At 34.9% G+C, this 18,629-nt stretch overlaps 1 protein-coding gene across 6 annotated transcripts in view; it reads right to left on the bottom strand.

Annotated features, from left to right (window-relative positions):
- Positions 1-18,629, bottom strand: part of PLOD2 (procollagen-lysine,2-oxoglutarate 5-dioxygenase 2) — a 122,807-nt gene that overhangs the window by 50,985 nt on the left and 53,193 nt on the right. For all 6 annotated transcript variants that reach the window (XR_012519246.1, XR_012519247.1, XR_012519245.1 and 3 more), the window contains exons 5-8: positions 14,911-15,023; positions 12,149-12,212; positions 10,666-10,763; positions 1,133-1,234 (exon numbers count right to left, since the gene is read on the bottom strand). Coding sequence is in view for 3 of the 6 variants with exons in the window: in XM_003930930.4 (XP_003930979.1) it covers positions 1,133-1,234; positions 10,666-10,763; positions 12,149-12,212; positions 14,911-15,023 (377 nt within the window). In the remaining 3 variants the exon portion in view is untranslated. The remainder of the gene's footprint in view (positions 1-1,132; positions 1,235-10,665; positions 10,764-12,148; positions 12,213-14,910; positions 15,024-18,629) is intronic.

Raw genomic sequence — 18,629 nt, 5'->3', positions numbered from 1 at the left:
ATGTACACAAGTTACTCTTTATACTCCTTTCAGACAATGATAAGAAGAGAAACTAATTTAGAAGATTGAACATATTACAGTGAAAGTATTTTACATTTGCATGGGTTCAGAAGTTAGTAGTGCTATATTCCTAAGAGCTTAATTTTTGCCTATATTGCTTCTACATATCTGGCTGCTGTAGGTACTCAATGAACCTATGGTGAATGAAGGCAAAAATCAATCTTAATGACAAAATAACTCCCTAGAATCAACTGTTAATACACATAATCTTCCAAGTTATGAAAACAACGTTTTTTTGGAAGAAAAATGTTACTGTAGAATATCAGCTCTTGGCTGATGTTAGAACCAAGATACATAAAAATGTTTTATAGATTGATAAGAAGTATGTTCAACTCCTTGTTCACCCTTAAAACATGAATGATAAAACCTAACAATAATTGTCTATGAAATACATACAAGTAGCACCATGCTTAGCATAAACATTTCATACAGGTAAAAATGCAGTGTCAAGAATATAGTCTGGAGCCAGACTCCCTAAATTCAAATCCCAACTCTAAAACTTAAAATTGTGTTCCCTTAAACACATTACTTAGATTTATGCACCTCAGTTTTATCGTGTGCAAAACGGAGTCAATTATACTACTTACTGTAGGAGGTTTGTGAAGTTTTAAAGTGTTACTATATGTAAAGTAGTTAGAACAGTCATTTGTTGTATAATCAGGCAGTATTAATTTTTAATCACCAATTTTGAAAATCCAACACAGAAAAAATAAGTCAATAAAAATGCTGAAGATTTATAACAATTTTTTCACAATGCTTTGACTAAGCTAACAGACTAAACATAAGAGTACCCAATCATAGTAAGCTATTAATATTAACCAAAGGACTCTCATTGGGTTCAATTATTAGCTGGTTTTTCTTTCAACAACAGTTCTGAAACACAAATCTAGCAATTGGCTGAATCACCATGTTTTAACACTATTATTTTGTTATCTATCATACAATCATAACTATAAAATAATTTGCCTTTTTTTCTATAAATCACAGTATTTTGTAACAATGTACTTTCTGTCTTAAATTGCAACAATGTACTTTCTATTACTACATTTTACACATAACAAATTCCACTTACATCTACTGCAGACAAGTCAACTGTATCAAATTCACAAAGAGTGCAGCCATTATCCTGTGTCCATGAATTGGGTACATAGTTTCCAAAATAATTCAGGAGAATCTTGTAAATGAAGAAAAATGTTATTAATGAAAGCAGGCCTCTCTCATCAATGTGCTTTCATTCTACAATCATCTAATTTAAGAGCATGTTTTCTGCAGTACGTATTTTCCTTTAGTAATTCTAATATATCACCTATAGGTGCATACTGAATAGTTTTGTCCAGAATATAAATTGTAAAGCAGGAAAAAATATGTCTAGAAATGCGAAAAATGTCTTATAAATCATAAAGTTTAGCTTATTTCATATTAGAAATAACTACTGGAAAGGGTGATGAAAAAAAGCAAACAATGAAACAGGAGTTTTAAATGGGCTAGTGAGACTTATTAGGAATGATACAAATAAGAGTTACATGAATAGTAATTTAGAAATAAGATAAACCTGTTTAAAGGCTGAGCACAGACACCTACAGTAAATGGGGCAGTGGTAATGTGACCTCTAACTAACACCACACCACACAAAACCAATCCTAAGTAATTTGTCACCAAAAGACACTAAGCTCTTCCAGGAAACTGTGCTACTATAAGTTAAGCTTCTGGGCAGTGATTCAGGGGTACTGATTCAGGAAAAGGTAGCTTGCAGATCAAAACAGATCCAGGGCAACCCCTAATAACAGTCACCCGACAAATCCTATTGGCAGTAAGCTAAAGTACAGTATTACTTCTCTACCCACCTTCTTTCAGATCTTTCTGAGGATCTCCTATGTGAGGTATCTGTCCTTAAACAACTACTGGCTTCATTTTAACTGTTAAAAAAAAACAAAACTGTGCTTTTCTGCCTGTTTTGGGGAGGAGTAGCATGAGGGAGGATGGACAGGTGACAGAGGCAAACAGACTTAGATTTGCTCTGAGCCTTCAAAAAAAATCTTTAATATCCCTAAAATTTGAACATGTTAGAGAAAATCCTGCTGAGTACATAATAAGTGAAATTGCTATGTCTTTTGAATTTTAATACCCAGCAGTGGTATAAGCATTTATGTTTAAAAGTCTTTTAAACTTTTCTTTCCACAAACTATAATTTTGCCTCATGCTATTAAAAAGAAGTATCCACAATCCCCATTATATGATCAATAAGTTTTCATTGGAACAGTAAAATGAAATCAAAAGAAAAAAAGTCTGTGTTAAACATGGGGATCAAAAAATCTACAAAAGTGTCAACTAGAGATTTCTAGGTTCCTAAAGTCCTAAGGGAGATGTTAAAGTGCAGCATACATGAAGTAGTTGGGTACCATTTTGCCAGATTCCTCTCACATATCTGGGATCCTGTTCAAATGTTCTTATTGTACTGAAACTTTGAAAAAATACTGCTAAAACATGAACTTTAATTAAAATGGGAAGATCTTTGTGTTGTACAGATATTACAGATATAGCTACATTTAATCTCTACAGCAAAATTAGAAGACATGGACAAGTAAACCATTCTCATGTCTTCTGGACTCCAGGATAATTCAGGAAACAAATTAAAAGGCAGGAAATATGTAGTCATGATGTTAATGGCATTTCAAGAGTCAATGTGGTCATTTTAATGTGTCTTGATAATAAAAACAGAAATAAATATCTTACTGTTGTCAAATGACAAAGCAAACATTAATCATTCATGTTCTATAAAATATCATGGTTTTGAAAGAAAAAATATCTATGTGGGAATGTATCACCTATGTAGCATTATTTTTTAAAAAGATGAAGAATATGCAAGTGTTAAAAGCATAGTTTTATTTAAAATATTCTGGGAAAAAGAAATTTTAAAGACAGGAAAAATTTCCCAAATGTTAGGCCATATCTAAAATCTCCATTACATAGAAAGAGTAATATTACCCCCATCTCAGAAATCTTGTTAAAATATAGGATTTATTTCATAAATTATTGATTAGTCTACTAGAATTGCTATACGAATATAAACATGATTACTAGTTTTAAAATGTTAAGAGCACAAAGGACAGCACTTTTAGTTTTCAGAATTAAAACCAACACTGTTCTACTTCTGTTTCTTACCTCAATTTGTTTCCTAGATCACTAAGATATTTTAGAAACATTACTTTAGACTAGAAACTTCCCACTTTTGGAGCTCTCGCCACACAAGCAAATGTTATCCACATCACCACCCCCCATTTACATCTGTTTTTTTCATGAAAATTGTAGGCATTTCTGCTGGCAGCTCCAGATCATGCAGGCGGCTATTTACGCAGTTAGGCTGTTCTGGACACTCCTGGCCTACTAGGTGGTAGTATTTTCCTGATTCTTTCACAATTATCAAAATGTTTCCAAGTATGATGTCATTTTCGTTGACAGAGAAACTTTTCCACCCAAATCCTTTCCTCTTTCTTCCTTTTAAATATTATATCGAATTATTCAAGGTCACAGTGACCCAAATACCATAGTTTTCATGCACAAAATTAACATCTCTATTTTTACTGCAAATTAGTTTCAGAAATGACTTATGTTCATGTGTAGATAAGGTCATTTGATCTTCCTCTGTTGAATTTCTCCTTGTAATCAATGTGCAAAAATCACAAGCATTCTTATACATCTATAATAGACAGAGAGCCAAATTATGAGTGAATGCCTATTCACAACTGCTACAAAGAAAATAAAACACCTAGAAAGACAATTTACAAGGGATTTAAAAGACCTCTTCAAGGAGAATTACAAACCACTGCTCAAGGAAATAAGAAAGGACACAAACAAAAAAACTTTCCATGCTCATGTATGGGAAGAATCAATACCATCAAAATGGCCAAACTGCCCAAAGCAATTTATAGATTCAATGCTATTCACATCAAGCTATCATTGACTTTCTTCACAATACTAGACAGATTTAAAAAAAAAAAAAACTACTTTAAATTTCATATGGAACCCAAAAAAAGCCTTTATAGCTAAGACAATCCTAAGCAAAAAGATCAAAGCTGGAGGCATCACACTACCTGACTTCAAACTATATTCCAAGGCTACAGTAACCAAAACAGCATGGTACTGGTACCAAACAGATATATAGACCAATGGAACAGAACAGAGGCATCAGAAATATCACCAGACATCTACAACCATCTAATCTTTGACAAACCTGACAAAAACAAGCAATGGGAAAAGGATTCCATATTTAATAAATAGTGCTGAAAAAACTGACTAGCCATATGCAGAACAGAAAACTGGACCCCTTCCTTGCACCTTATACAAAAACCAATTCAAGATGGATTAAAGACTTAAACCTAAAACTATAAATATCCTAGAAGAAAACATAGACAGTACCATTCAGGACACAGGCAGGTGCAAAGACTTCATGACTAAAATACCAAAAAGCAATGGCAACAAAAACCAAAACTGCCAGGCGCGGTGGCTCAAGCCTGTAATCCCAGCACTTTGGGAGGCTGAGGTGGGTGGATCACAAGGTCAAGAGATCGAGACCATCCTGGTCAACACGGTGAAACCTGATCTCTACTAAAAATACAAAATATTAGCTGGGCATGGTGGCACATGCCTGTAATCCCAGCTACTCAGAAGACTGGGGCAGGAGAATTGCCTGAACCCAGGAGGCAGAGGTTGCGGTGAGCTGAGATCGCACCATTGCATTCCAGCCTGGGTAACGAGCGAAACTCCGTTTCAAAAGAAAAAAAAAAACCCAAAACTGACAAATGAGATTTAGTTAAACTAAAGAGTTTCTGCTCAGCAAAATAAACCATCACCAGAGTGAACAGAAAGAGAGAAGATTTTTGCAATTTATCCATCTGACAAAGGTCTAATATCCAGAATCTACTAGGAACTTAAACAAGAAAAAAAAAAAAAAAAAAAAAAAAAAAAAAAAAAAAACAAGAAAAAAAAACATCAAAAAGAAAAGTGAGTGAAGGACATGAACAGACACTTCTCAAAACAAGACATTTACGTTGCCAACAAACATATGGAAAAAAAGCTGCTCATCATCACTGGTCATTAGAGAAATGCAAATCAAAACCATAATGAAATAACATCTCATGCCAGTTAGAATGGCAGTCATTAAAGTCTGGGAACAACTGATACTGGTGAAGATACAGAGAAATAGAAACGCTTTTATACTGTTGGTGAGAGCGTAAACTAGTTCAACCATTGTGGAGTGATGATCCCTCAAGGATCTAGAGCCAGAAATACCATTTGACCCAGCAATCTCATTACCGGGTATATACCCAAAGTATTATAAATCATTCTACTATAAAGACATATGCAAACATTTATTTATTGCAGCACTGTTCACAATAGCAAAGACTTGAAATCCACCCAAATGCCCATCAATGATAGATTGGACAAAGAAATTGTGGCACATGTACACCATGAAATACTATACATCCATTAAAAAGAATGAGTTTATGTCCTTTTCAGGGACATGGATGAAGCTGGAAACCATTATTCTCAGCAAACTAACAGAGAAACAGAAACCCAAATACCACATGTTCTCACTCATAAGTGGGAGCTGAACAATGAGAACACATGAACACAGGGAAGGGAACTTCACACCACACACTGGGGCCTATCGGGGGGGTGGGACGAAAGGGGAGGGAGAGCATTAGGACAAATACCTAATGCATGCAGAGCTAAAAACCATGGCACATGTATACTTACTACAAACCTGCACATTCAGCACATGTATTCCAGAACTTAAAGTAAAATTTTTTTTAAAAGCTACCAATTTTATAATTACTTTAAGATTATATTGTTTGATATTTAAAAGGCTGAACATTAAAATATGCATCTTACATAGTACTCACAATAAATGGATTTCAAGAATAAAAAATAAAGCTTCAAACTAGAAACCAGTTTCTATCTAAAAATTCATTCATATTAGATTTATACAGACAAGTATAAAAATAATTAAATACCCAAACATATTTTAAATAAAATGTTAATTAAGAAACACAAAATTATTTATATACTTGTAAGAAAACAAATGAAAATATGAATGTTCATAGATATATACTGAGGAGATATAAAAACTGAAAGCAGCTAAGAATTAAAACCATATGGGAGGGCAGTATGTGATTTTTAAAATTATTTAAAATTGTTAAAATCATTTTTTCTAACAGCATAAAACTTGGGGAAATTACGAAATAAGCTCATTTTATATACTTTAGTATTATCAACATACTATCAACACTTCATCACTTACAGATTATGTAAATTTTTAATGAAAAAATTGTTTAAATGTTTAGGTCAGTATTATGGCTCAAAACACTGTCATCATAAACATGTTACTAAACAAAATAGTAAGTAAAACTGACTTACAAAAATTCATACCAAAAATCCTTCCACCTTTTATAAAGGTTTAAAAAAGTTTGTAGTAATTTGCTTTCTTTTCCCATCAGCCTGGATAAGAATAATATGTGACATACTCATTTCTATTTATTCAACTTTAACCTAATATTAAAAAGTATTAGTGTTAGTTAAATGTTACATATTCAATTTTTCTCAAGTTTTTGTATTATACCAAATATACTGTTTATAATGAAACTTCATATTTTACTATCTAATAGAATAACAACAAAATAAACTAGATAGAATCAGATCAAAGAAAACATAATAGGAGCATCACACAGCTTGAAATGCCAGAAACAGTGACAGTGCAAACTGAAATCCAAGAACACTTAGTATTTCTTAGTAAACTTAGGTCTTTCTAAATTATTAAGGATTAGTCCTTCTTTCTTATGATATGTCCTTTAGTCACTTTTTAAAGCTCCAGTCAGCATCATCCTGGAAATCGGGAAGGAATTGGTGAACACGTTGAAATCATTGAACATAAGGCCTTATCCATAATCACTAAATTCTCAGGACCAAAATCACTCCTTAAAGACATTTAAATTTTTGAGACACAGTCTCACTTTGTCACCCACACTGGAGTGCAGTGGCCTGATCTTGGCTCACTGCAATCTCTGCCTCCCGGGTTTAAGCAATTCTCATGCCTCAGCCTTCAAAGCGGCGGAGATTACAGGCACCTGCCAGATTTTTTTTTTCTTTTTTTTTTTTAGTAGAAACAGGGTTTCACCATGTTTGCCAGGCTGGTCTCGACCTCCTGGCCTCAAGTGATCTGCCCACATCCGCCTCCTAAACTGCTGGAATTACAGGGCGAACCACCACACCAGCTTAAATTTGATTACTATATTACCAAGGAAGAATAGCATATTATTTAGTTATGGGAAAAGTGGGGTTGTTCCAGCTCTTGACTAACTGGCACTGACAGTATCATAGAGAGCTAAAACAGTATATATACACACGTAGTAAAGGGATTCATTTATCAAATTTGCCTAGGGAAAGTTACAGTGACCAAAAGTAATGTTTTTTGTTGTTGTTGTTGTTGTTGTTTTTGTTTTGAGATAGAGTTTTACTCTTATTGCCCAGGCTGGAGTGCAATGACATGATCTCGGGTCACTGCAACCTTCATTTCCCAGGTTCAAGCGAGTCTCCTGCCTCAGGCTCTCAAGTCACTGGGTTTAAAGGCTTGTACCACCATGCCTGGCTAATTTTGTATTTTTAGTAGATACGGGGTTTCACCATGTTGGTCAGGCTAGTCTCAAACTCCTGACCTCAAGTGATCCACCCACCTCTGCCTTTCAAAGAGCTGGGATTATGGCGTCCCAACCAACAGTAATTTGATAATGCCAGAAAATAATCTGCCATATTACTCCCAAGAATAATGATAGGTCATAAGATTATTGACTCTAATATTCAATTAAAATTTGCTGAAAGCTTAATATTTGCTACACATGTGCTTGGCCCTGGGGGGGGGGGGGGAGTAAACAAGATAGATAATATTTCAGTAATTCCTAGACCAAAGGCCTAATAAGTAAGAGAGACAAGAAAACAGGCAAACACCATTCCTGTCCAGTGTGTGACATGTACTGTAATAGAAGTAGTTCTAGAGATTACAAAAGCACACAAGAGACCCGAAGAGTAAAGACTACACTGACACATAAAAAAAAGGAGAACTTAGCAGGTAGGGATGCAGTGGTGGGAATTAGGAGTAGAGGATTCCAGAATAAATAAAAAGCATGTACAGTATACTTTCAGACAAAGCAACATGAAACTTCTGCAAAGTTGAAAGTAATACAGTATTGCTGAGCAGAGAGGGAGAAAGGAAGAGAAATTGAATGTGAGAAGGGTATGAATGTGTGTAGTGTTGTGAGGGAAAGAGTGAATAGGGTGGTAGGCTGGTGGCCACTAAAGCAGGAGTAAAATAAAGAGCACTGTAAGATAAATTGAGAATTTTCAACTTTATACCTAAGTTCACAGAGAGTCATTATATAAGTGAGTAGAGTGACAGGTTTTTGCTTTGGCAGATTACTCTAGTTCCAGGCTGCTGTGGGTGTGATTGCTACCAGTAGAAGGTTGCAAGAGGCCTGAACTAAGAAAGTTGCTGCAGCCACTGAGAAAAGAGGTAAAACCGGCATACACAGGAGTTAAAACAGGGCTGTTGGAGTGGGAAGTGTCTGGAGCTGAAACAAAACCCAGATTCTGGTTAACCCCTGGGTTATAGGGGAAGTAATGCTACAAGTCTTAATCTCTGGGTATATTCGACACAAAAACGAATCTGTGACTTGAGTATTCTGACGTGGAGCTTAGGAAAGACACAGGAGTTAGAGCAAGGATTTGAAAACCGCCAGCACTGAGAGAATTCACTGACAAGGAAATGACTCAAATTACCCAACAGTATATATGGAAAAGAGAAGGAAGAGGCCTCAGACAGGCCCCTGTGAACATTTAATAAAACAGAATAGGATGAGGGTCACCACATGTACACAGAGTTATAAAATTTTTAAAAATAAATATTTTAAAGAACAATAGAGATTGAAGAGAAAAGCCCAGAAAATTAATAGACAAAGCAGCAAAGCATCGTGGAAGAAAAGGAAAAGAGCATGCAAGTAGTACCAAATGAGATCAACATATTGTTAAATGCTGTCTTTAGGTAAAATAAAAATAAGGGCTGAAGTCAAGCAGTTGTCCACTGCTCAACAAAGATTTCACAACAGACCTTAACAGGAGCATTTCTTGGTGTGATGGGAAGAGGAGTAGTGACAGCAAGTTGTCTCTATTTTAGAAAGTTTGGCTGTGAAGGGGAGGAGAAAAGCCAAGTGCAGGCTGGAAGGCAGTGTGGACTGAAGAGGATGTTGTACGTTGTGTTGGCTGGATTTGCTTTGGGTTAATTAATCATCAGTTTGATTAATTAATTAATATGAAACCAGATGATACACTGTGTAAAAGTATTTAAAGGGTCTTAAAAATGCTAATAAGGAGATGACAGAGCTGGGGAAACTGATTATAGGATAGAGACTGAAGGGGAGCACAAGATAGAGACTGCTTTGTAGGAAAGCTGGAATGGGATGAAAACCAAAGGGGAAAGATTAACTAGAAGAGATAGGAATCTACTTCTTTCAGTTTGATGGAGCAGCCGTTGCCAGGGTGGGTTTTCCCTTGCATTTATTTCCATTCACATAGCTTTTACTGTAATTCAGATCACTCACTCCTCTGGAACAGAAGGTTACCCCCACCCCATATTCTCTTCCCACAACAAAAATCTGTTAATCTCTTTTCTAGGTACTTAAACCAGGCAGTTAAGCATGTCAAAGGGTTGTTTCAAACACAGTATTACTATATTTTTTCAATGCAATTTATGTTCCAGCTTACTTGAACCTAGGCAAAACAAACTTTTCATCTATAAATTTTGCAGTCAATAACAATTTTAGCAAGCTCAATCTATATATTTGAAATAGAAAGGCATCCAAATTTTTATTAGTCAAATTATGTTACTTTCATTAACTGTAATTAATGAAATAAGACCAAGAGGAAGCTTTCTGGTCATATTGTAATACCCCAATCTTAACAGTGTTGGTAACTTAGAAAATGGCAAGTCAGGTGAATTAAATGATCTCTTAATGATCCGAGCAATTCCTATTGAGAAAGGATACCACAGAATGAGACAAATGTGGCTCTCATAAGAGAAAGAAATCTTCAAAAATAAAATACATGACATTACACATATCCAAAGTTTAATATTCTTACATCTTAAGTATCCAGTCAAAATATGTAGATGACAAAAGTAGTTAGCTAAGACACAGAAACAACTATAGTTGCAACTCATTGCAAAATACACTTAAAGAAAATCTTATTTCCTAATGACAGCAACTACAAACACACAATTCCGAAACTTTTATAATGTGGCTCACTCTCAAGTTAGTTATTATTTAATAAAACAATAAATGTGCTATAAATAGAATAAAAGGTTACCACTGCTGAGGAAAAGTCATCAGTTTGATTAATTAATATGAAACCATATGATATACTGTGTAAAAGATGAAGCCTTTATTTTAGCACCAAAATTGTCTTTGAAAGAAATTTTAAAAAATAAAATAGATGACATTACACATATCAATCCACAGTCTATCTCCAAGAAATAGCCAGATAAAAGCAACTGTGACTTACCTTCGTGGGTCCATTTCCATTAATTGCCACTGGTAATGTTTCATAAAATGTATTCTTAGCTCTGGCTTTGCCATTTTCAAATTTTAAAACAACTTCATCTGGTTTAAAAAGAGAAAATAGGTTTTAGTAATTTAAAATGTGTCTGTATTCATGTGTCTGTGCGGGTACGTATGTATGTTATTATTCCAAAATTTCTCAAGTATGTAATATTCCAAGTGCTACAACACTTTTAGTAACTTCATCTACTCCAAGTCAGCAGATACCCAAAATGAAGGATGACAGTGACAACAGGTACAGATAGCAAACTCGCTCCAACCTGGCACCAGTAAAATGATTGAGGTGGTAAGCCATTGAGCTGTCTATTAGAATAATTCATCTTGCAATCCTGCCTTTGCCCATTCATAGTAATGTTCTTCTTGATAAGTTAAATTAGTATTTCATTTTAGTCATTTATCAAATGGTATCCCTGCCTGCTTTGAGGGTCATTATGAAGATAATAACAACATATGCATGGTGAGTAGAATATTGTCTGACATAAACAAGGTTTCTACAATTGGCTACCAAAGATACTATTTCCAGGTCTTAAAAATCAGACCTAGAACAATAATCAAGATAAAACTCAAGTCAGAGAGGAACAGGAGCAGTTTTTTTAAAAAAAATTCTGGTTCATTTCCCGAGCACTCCAAACTAAACATTTTACATTGTGAGAATTTTTTTTTTTTTTTTAAGAGACAGGGTCTCACTTTCTGGCCCAGGCTGGAGTGCAAGGGCATAATCACTGCTCACTGCAGCCTCGAACTCCTGGGATCAAGCAATCCTCAGCCTCTCAAATAGCTGGGACTATAGGTGCATACCACCATGTCTGACTAGATTCCGATAATCTTTTTACTAAATTAACTGACTTGAAGTATTGTTATCAAATTGCAATATATTTTAAATTTTTATGCATATATTTTAAAGTATTTAAACTACAATATTTTAAATTTTACTTTCTTGATTAGCTTTAATGTATTTTAGCAAGATATATGTATCTATAATACACAGGCACATATGCACATGCACACATGAGCATTCTCTCTCTCTCTCTCTCTCTCTCTTTCCCAGTCTGTCAAGTTGTCACCAGTTATCTTTCAGCAGGGTCAAAAGGATCTACTGTAATACTCTGGGTAATTCGCAATACAAAGAATTTCACTGAAAAATGTGTAATAATAAAGTGTAATTAATTCATAAACTTATCTAAAGTCCCCAAATGGTGGGACACTAAATTTTAAGTTACCTAAAGGTAGAAGCTTATCTTTTTCACACTAGTCATGGGAAATAATTTTAATCAAATGTCCTGAACTATATCAAGTTAAGTTCAAGTCCAGTATTTTTTTTAAGTTACAATATTTACACTCTCAACCTTAGTCACAGCCCCTAAAGATAGCTGAAAATGCAGGTATTTGTTTGTATACATAAGAAGTCCAGTATTTAGGAAGCATACCTACAGCTCCATTTAAGGTCTGGAAAATTTTGCATTTGTGATCCAATGTGATGTTAATAGCTTCCTAAAAAATAATAATAGAAACGATACTGAAAATGACAACAAAAACAGCAAATATTCCTATCATATTAATATAGTTTGTACTGGGTATATACCCAAAGGATTATAAATCATTCTGTTATAAAGACACATGCACACGTATGTTTGTTGCGGCACTGCTCACAATACAAAGACTCAGAACCAATCCAAATGTCCATCAATGATGGACTGGATAAAGAAATTGTGGCACATGTACAACATGAAATACTATGCAGACATAAAAAATGATGAGTTCATGTCCTTTGCAAGGACACTGATGAAGGTGGAAACCATCATTCTCAGCAAACTAACACAAGAACAGAAAAACAAATACTGCATGTTCTCACTCCTAAGTAGGAGTTGAATAATAAAAACACAAGGATACAGGGAGGGGAACATCACACATTGAGGCCTGTCGGGGAATGAGAAGCTAGATGACGGATAGCATTAGAATACCTAATGTAGGTGATGGGGTGATGGATGCAGCAAACCACCATGGCACCTGTATAACTATGTAACAAACCTGGACTTTCTGCACATGTACCCCAGAACTTAAAGTATAATTAAATATATATTTCTTTGGGGGAATTTACAGCTTAACCTTCTTACAACTTAAGTGTTTAATCAAAGTATTTTGATGATGAAAGTAGTTAGCTAAGACACAGAAACAGCTATAGTTGCAACTCATTGCAAAATACACTTAAAGAAAACCTTGTTTCCTAATGACCACAACTACAAACACACCATTCAGGAACTTTTATATTTGTATCCAATCTATATATATTAAGTTTATGAAATATTAACTTATATTGGTAAATATGATAAAAATCTTCTCAAATTAGAAAATCTTGTTTTACTATTCTCCAAAACTTCACTTATATCAATTTCAGGAATGTTCTCTCTAGGGCCTATGGGAGACTGCTAATTGTACCCAACATTCCCGTAACTCCCCAATAAAGGAACTCAGATTTTCAGTAGATACATGTGCTTAAAATAAAAAACAAATTTCTCTTTGGGTATTATGAGCGGCCACATAAATATGTTCTGATCAAAGGGTAAGAAACTATTCAGTAAGACTTCTAGCAAAGCTAATTAAAGAGTAATGAAACGGAGATGGCCTGTTTTCACTACTCTGCCTCTTAGCTGCCTGGAATATGAATGCAATGACTGGAACTCAAGTAGCCATTGTGGACAAAGAAGTAAGATTAAAACTAGGAGCTATGGGCCAATGGTATAAAGTCACCCTAACAGCATAAAATCACTCTAACAGCCTTGTGATCCCCATCTCTTAATTACTTTTAATGTGATAGAAGGAAAAAAATAAAGAAAACGTCTTTCTCATTTAGACCACTGCTATTGTGAGTTGCTTTATTTATTACAGTCTAAGTGTTCTTATGAATAAAGGGCAAGAGCCTGTGTCTATAGAACAGTCCTGTGGATCCTTGGGCTCTAACCACTTAGGGATTTCATTAGCATCTCTTTAAATCTTCTGGCTCCATATTCTCAAATATTTGAAATCCACAAAGTGGCTTTAAAGTCTCCTAAAAAGGATTACAACCATCCTACAGGCTCTGTCCACTCTGGGCCACCAAACATTTGAACAATGACCAGGGCTTTTGACCTCAATGATTTCCCAACACCCATGATCTCCAGGCTCCAAATCTCAGAGGCAGGTCTCTGTCCTCAGTAGTATCACAGGTAATTTTAAAATTAAAAACTGTCTTTTGAGTGGCTTTATTTACATGTCATTTCAAAATATCGAAAAAAGTATTATTTTATAATTGTAGCAAATCAAACACATAAAGTCTACATTATTATCATATGAAATAGGAAAAAAAGTCCAGATTTTGGTTTTCAGGGAACCAAGGATCCAGTCCTTACAATGTCACCGACTATGTGGCCTCATTTTCTCTATTGATAAAGTGAGGATACAGAGTCTAGCCTCTAGCCTAACTAGGATCAAAGAAGCTCAGAGAGTTACAAAGGGCTTTGCAAGGCTAAAGGACTACAAATGAGAATACAGTGCATTTTTTAAACTATAAAAGTTCGCTGATATCAAATGGCTTTGGTGTAGCTTTTGTGAGAAAACAATTATAGCCGCAAGATGGAGTGACTACAAGAACACATATTTCTAATGCTCTATGTTAATAAATGACAGCTATTTATTCAAGAATATGAAAGAAGCCATTCTGTAGAATCTTTGGGATTTCATTATTGTTTCTTTAAATCTCCAAGCTCAGAAGTTTTGATGATGTAACTTATTCTGTTATTCTAAGTCAGCCTTGAAGTGAGTATGCAGTGGAGGTAGGGCCATGACATTGGTGTGAGGGCTGCCATTTCACTTTGGTGTCAAGTCATTGCAATAGGTGTTTCAATACATATAGCAGTGCATTACATTCTTCTTCTTCCCTTCTGACTGTTCCAATCAAGTTTGGCAAGTTTGCCAACTTTGCCACAGAATAGAAGCCATAAAGAAACATTAAGCTAGTGCTGATACCTAGCCAGGTGAGATAAACCAATCTCACCTATTAAAAATATGTCATTAACAAGAACACTTTGAAATTCAGTTTACCAGTTGCCAGAGTATCATAAAATCCTTTGTTTCTGACCACTCCACATTAATAAAATATAACACACAAAACAACAAAATCAATAAAACAAAAAAAATTGCAGCTGTTACACACCCTTTTCAGTGGATCAATGTAAATTTTAGTGTAAAAGAGCTGATCATCATCATTATCCTGGAGATTCCATTGTTGAACTATACGGTTGATGTATGGAGCATAGCCAATAAATCCTGCGACACAGCAGAGAGGAAGTACATAGATAAGTTAGGCTTCAAAGACCAAAACTGATGTCATGTTAATTTCATTGACCAGTTGCACAGAGCTGTGAAGCTATGAAACCTAATCCTTAGGTTGGAATTTCACAGCTCACCTTGAAAGAAATATGAATTATTGAGTGTCCCTTGTTTTATATATAAATTAATACAGTGTTGCTACCAACTGTAAAATAGAAAATAACCAGACTCGTTTTAAATAAATAAGTCTCCAAAATTAACTGACAAAAGAGGGAGAACTAATGTTTTCCCAAGCTCTTAAGGGAAACAGATTTACTAGGAAAAGAATAGATTGAGACAAGAATTTTCTCTCTGACCTTCTAAAAAGCTGTTTGTGGAGTCTCTGTGGAGAACTCACTCTTTCTTAAAGAATAAAATCTCCACTACAGTGGTTTTACTGTCAGTGCCAGAGATACTAATGGAATCAAAGGAATTCTGGATTTGTCACTAACTGCAAACATCCCAAAGAAATTTTATATCTAGGACATTTTGGAAATGTTTCCATTACTTTAGCCAGTCATTATTGTGCCTGCTAAACCATTTTCTGGCTAGGCTTTTTGTGTCATAGTCTGGAAAAAGGAAGTCTAAAATTGGATTGTTCTCCTTGGCCTTAGCATAAGCATTAAGACCGCCAATAACATTTGTCTATTAAAGACACAAACGGAATCATTTTTCCTGTCTGAATCTTCCTCTGAATTATGGAAATGCAGCCAAGCTGCGATGTTTCATTGACATTCAATACCTTTAAAAAGGAACCAATGTTACTCCTGTGAATTGAAGAAAAGCCTATTTTTTACCATAAAAATTAAAATTTTCTTAAAAGAATAAAAGAATGCAGAGACAGGTCTGGTGAAATTACTGTTACTGGAGAAAAAAAAAAAAGACAAAACGAAAACATGACCAAAACCAATCACAGGTTGATCATTTTTTTTGGTGTTCTTGCTAAATAAAACAATTCTGTAACACTAAAAGATAACAAAGTTTTTAAATCCTATGGCCAATCTTCTTTGATGAAAAAGGTACCACACAGAGATATGCAACATTTTCCAATGGTTTATATTACTATTCTTCAAAAATTGTTTCCTTATTTTTTACAGATCCCAAATGTCCTCAATAAATGAAAAAAAAATGTATTTTCACATTACATATTTTATGTGATTTATATTTTTCTATTAAAAACTTTTGTTGTTGTTGATTTTTGGAAATGGAGCTCTCACTCTGCTGCCCAAGCTGGAATCCAATGGTGCACTCATGGCTCACTACAGCCTTGACCTCCTGGGTTCAATCTTCTCACCTTAGTCTCCCAAGTAGCTAGGACCACAGGCATGTGCCATCAAGCCCAGCTAATTTTTCAAAATATTTTTAGTAGAGTTGGGATTTCCCTACATTGCACAGGCTGCACTGAACTCCTGTGTCAAGTGATCTTTCTCCCTAGGTCTCCCAAAGTGCTGGGATTACAGGTGTGAGACACTGTGCTAGACAAAAACTATTTTTAAAAACTAAATAATATACCCACAAACAACTCATGTCCCTTAAATAACTGTCAATATGTTATCCATGAAACTATACCAACTTTTATTAAACATATGTATATTTTCTGCCAATCTCTAATTATTTTGACTACAGAAAGCATAAGGATGATACTTTGATGTCCTTTTATAGACACTTTTATAAACACCTTTTTCCACTTATAAACACCATTTCCTTATTTAAACTGGCTTACAACTGCACTTGCTTGCTAATTTCTTGCTGTTTCCAAAGCACTTGAGTCTGTCTGAAACCTAACCACCTGAGTATATATATCACTATTTGAGATAAATTTACATGTGAGATTTCTCTATGCAAGTCATCTTCAGAAAAATTCCAATAAGTATAAAATAAAACATGTCTCAGCATTCCATAGCTAAATACTTCCTTTAAAAAATTAGTTTAACAGCCAGGCGCTATGCCTCACACCTATAATCCCAGCACTTTGGGACGCCAACGCAGGCAGACCACCCAAGGTTGGGAATTCAAGACCAGCCGGACCAACATGCAGAAAAGCCTGTCTCTACTGAAAAATACAAAAAAATTAGCTGGGTGTGGTGGCTCATGCCTGTAATCCCAGCTACTTGGGAGGCCGAAGCAGGATAATCACTTGAATCTGGGAGGCGGAGGTTGTGGTGAGTGGAGATTACACGACTGCACTCCAGCCTGGGCAACAAGCGATAAACTCAGTCTCAAAAAAAAGAAAAAAAAAATTGGTTTTAAACAATGGAGGACTTAGAATTAGTTACAAGATTAGCCATGTGTTACTAAGGTCTTGAGAATATGGAGGCCATGACATGGAAGCAGCACCCACACGGGAGCCAAATGCTCAAGGAGAGAAGTGAGGGTGGGTAGCCATCTTAGGGAGAGGTTTTGATGGTTCATGAACTGAAATCCAACAGAGAAAGAATGCTAAGGCATTAAGTACAGAATAACCACTAAGATAAACCTTGGGTTCTCACTTGAATATGGAAGCTAAATCCAAAGGCAATAGATAGATTTGGAGAAAAGAAAATGGTCAAGAGATCCCAGAAAGCATGATTTGTAGAAATACTGAGACATAGAAGAAAAGAGATTTGAAGCTAGGCAGTGAAAACTGGAGTTTAAAGTTTCAAAAGTACAAGATCTACATGAGCTAACAAAGTTCCAAGGTACAACTGTGGGAATAGGTTGATAAAGTACAAGTACAAAGAGCTGGAATTGAGGTATTACCAAGAAACTAAATCACTTCCTAGTGGCTAAGCAAAGCCTAGAACCCAGATATGTTGCTACCTGAAGCAGCACTTATTTTAACTAGCCTGGATCGCATTAGTTATATACATGTAGATCACCCCCAAAATCCACTTTTCTAATGTGGTTTGCAATTCGTACCCAATTTGTTTCTCTAACATGTCCTTCATCCTATTTGGTTACGTCTGTTGTCCATATGTCTACATTAATCTCAAATGAGAAAAAATAAATTTGTAGCCTTCATGACATCCAAAGTCAAATTTTATCTAATTTTCTAAAGAGTGGACTGAAGAATACGGTAATTTGTTCCTTTAATCCATGTTAGTACAGGTAATGCAGTATTTTAAATATACCCAGACACTCAATATTGAATAGTTTTGACCACTGAGTTCAAGACAAATCATTTATTTACTCCAATAATATTTAAAGTCAGATAAAATAAGTATTCTTAAAAGCAACTTGATTGCAGACTAAGAATGAGCCTTTTTAAAGTAAGCTTACTAATCCTATTATCCTATAGGAAGAAAATTTTCAATACGTCATGATTAAAAGACCTGGATCCATACTTTTTCCTTTAACAACAGAGTATATCTACGAGAAGTCACTTAAATTTGAAAAACATGAGTTTCCTCACTTATAACACATGGAAATAATAACATTTTAATTACTTAGTGTTTTTAGGACAACCAAATGACAAAATATATAGGAAAATGGTTTGTCAATACAGTGATAATAAGATAAGGGTTATTTAAAACTTTCTATCTAAAGTTACGACACCTACAAAAATGGTTGTTTCATCAATCTTTA

The sequence above is a fragment of the Saimiri boliviensis genome, chromosome 9 (assembly GCF_048565385.1).
Source record: "Saimiri boliviensis isolate mSaiBol1 chromosome 9, mSaiBol1.pri, whole genome shotgun sequence".
Taxonomy (NCBI): domain Eukaryota; kingdom Metazoa; phylum Chordata; class Mammalia; order Primates; family Cebidae; genus Saimiri; species Saimiri boliviensis.
This window is presented reverse-complemented; position numbering and strand designations above follow the sequence as displayed.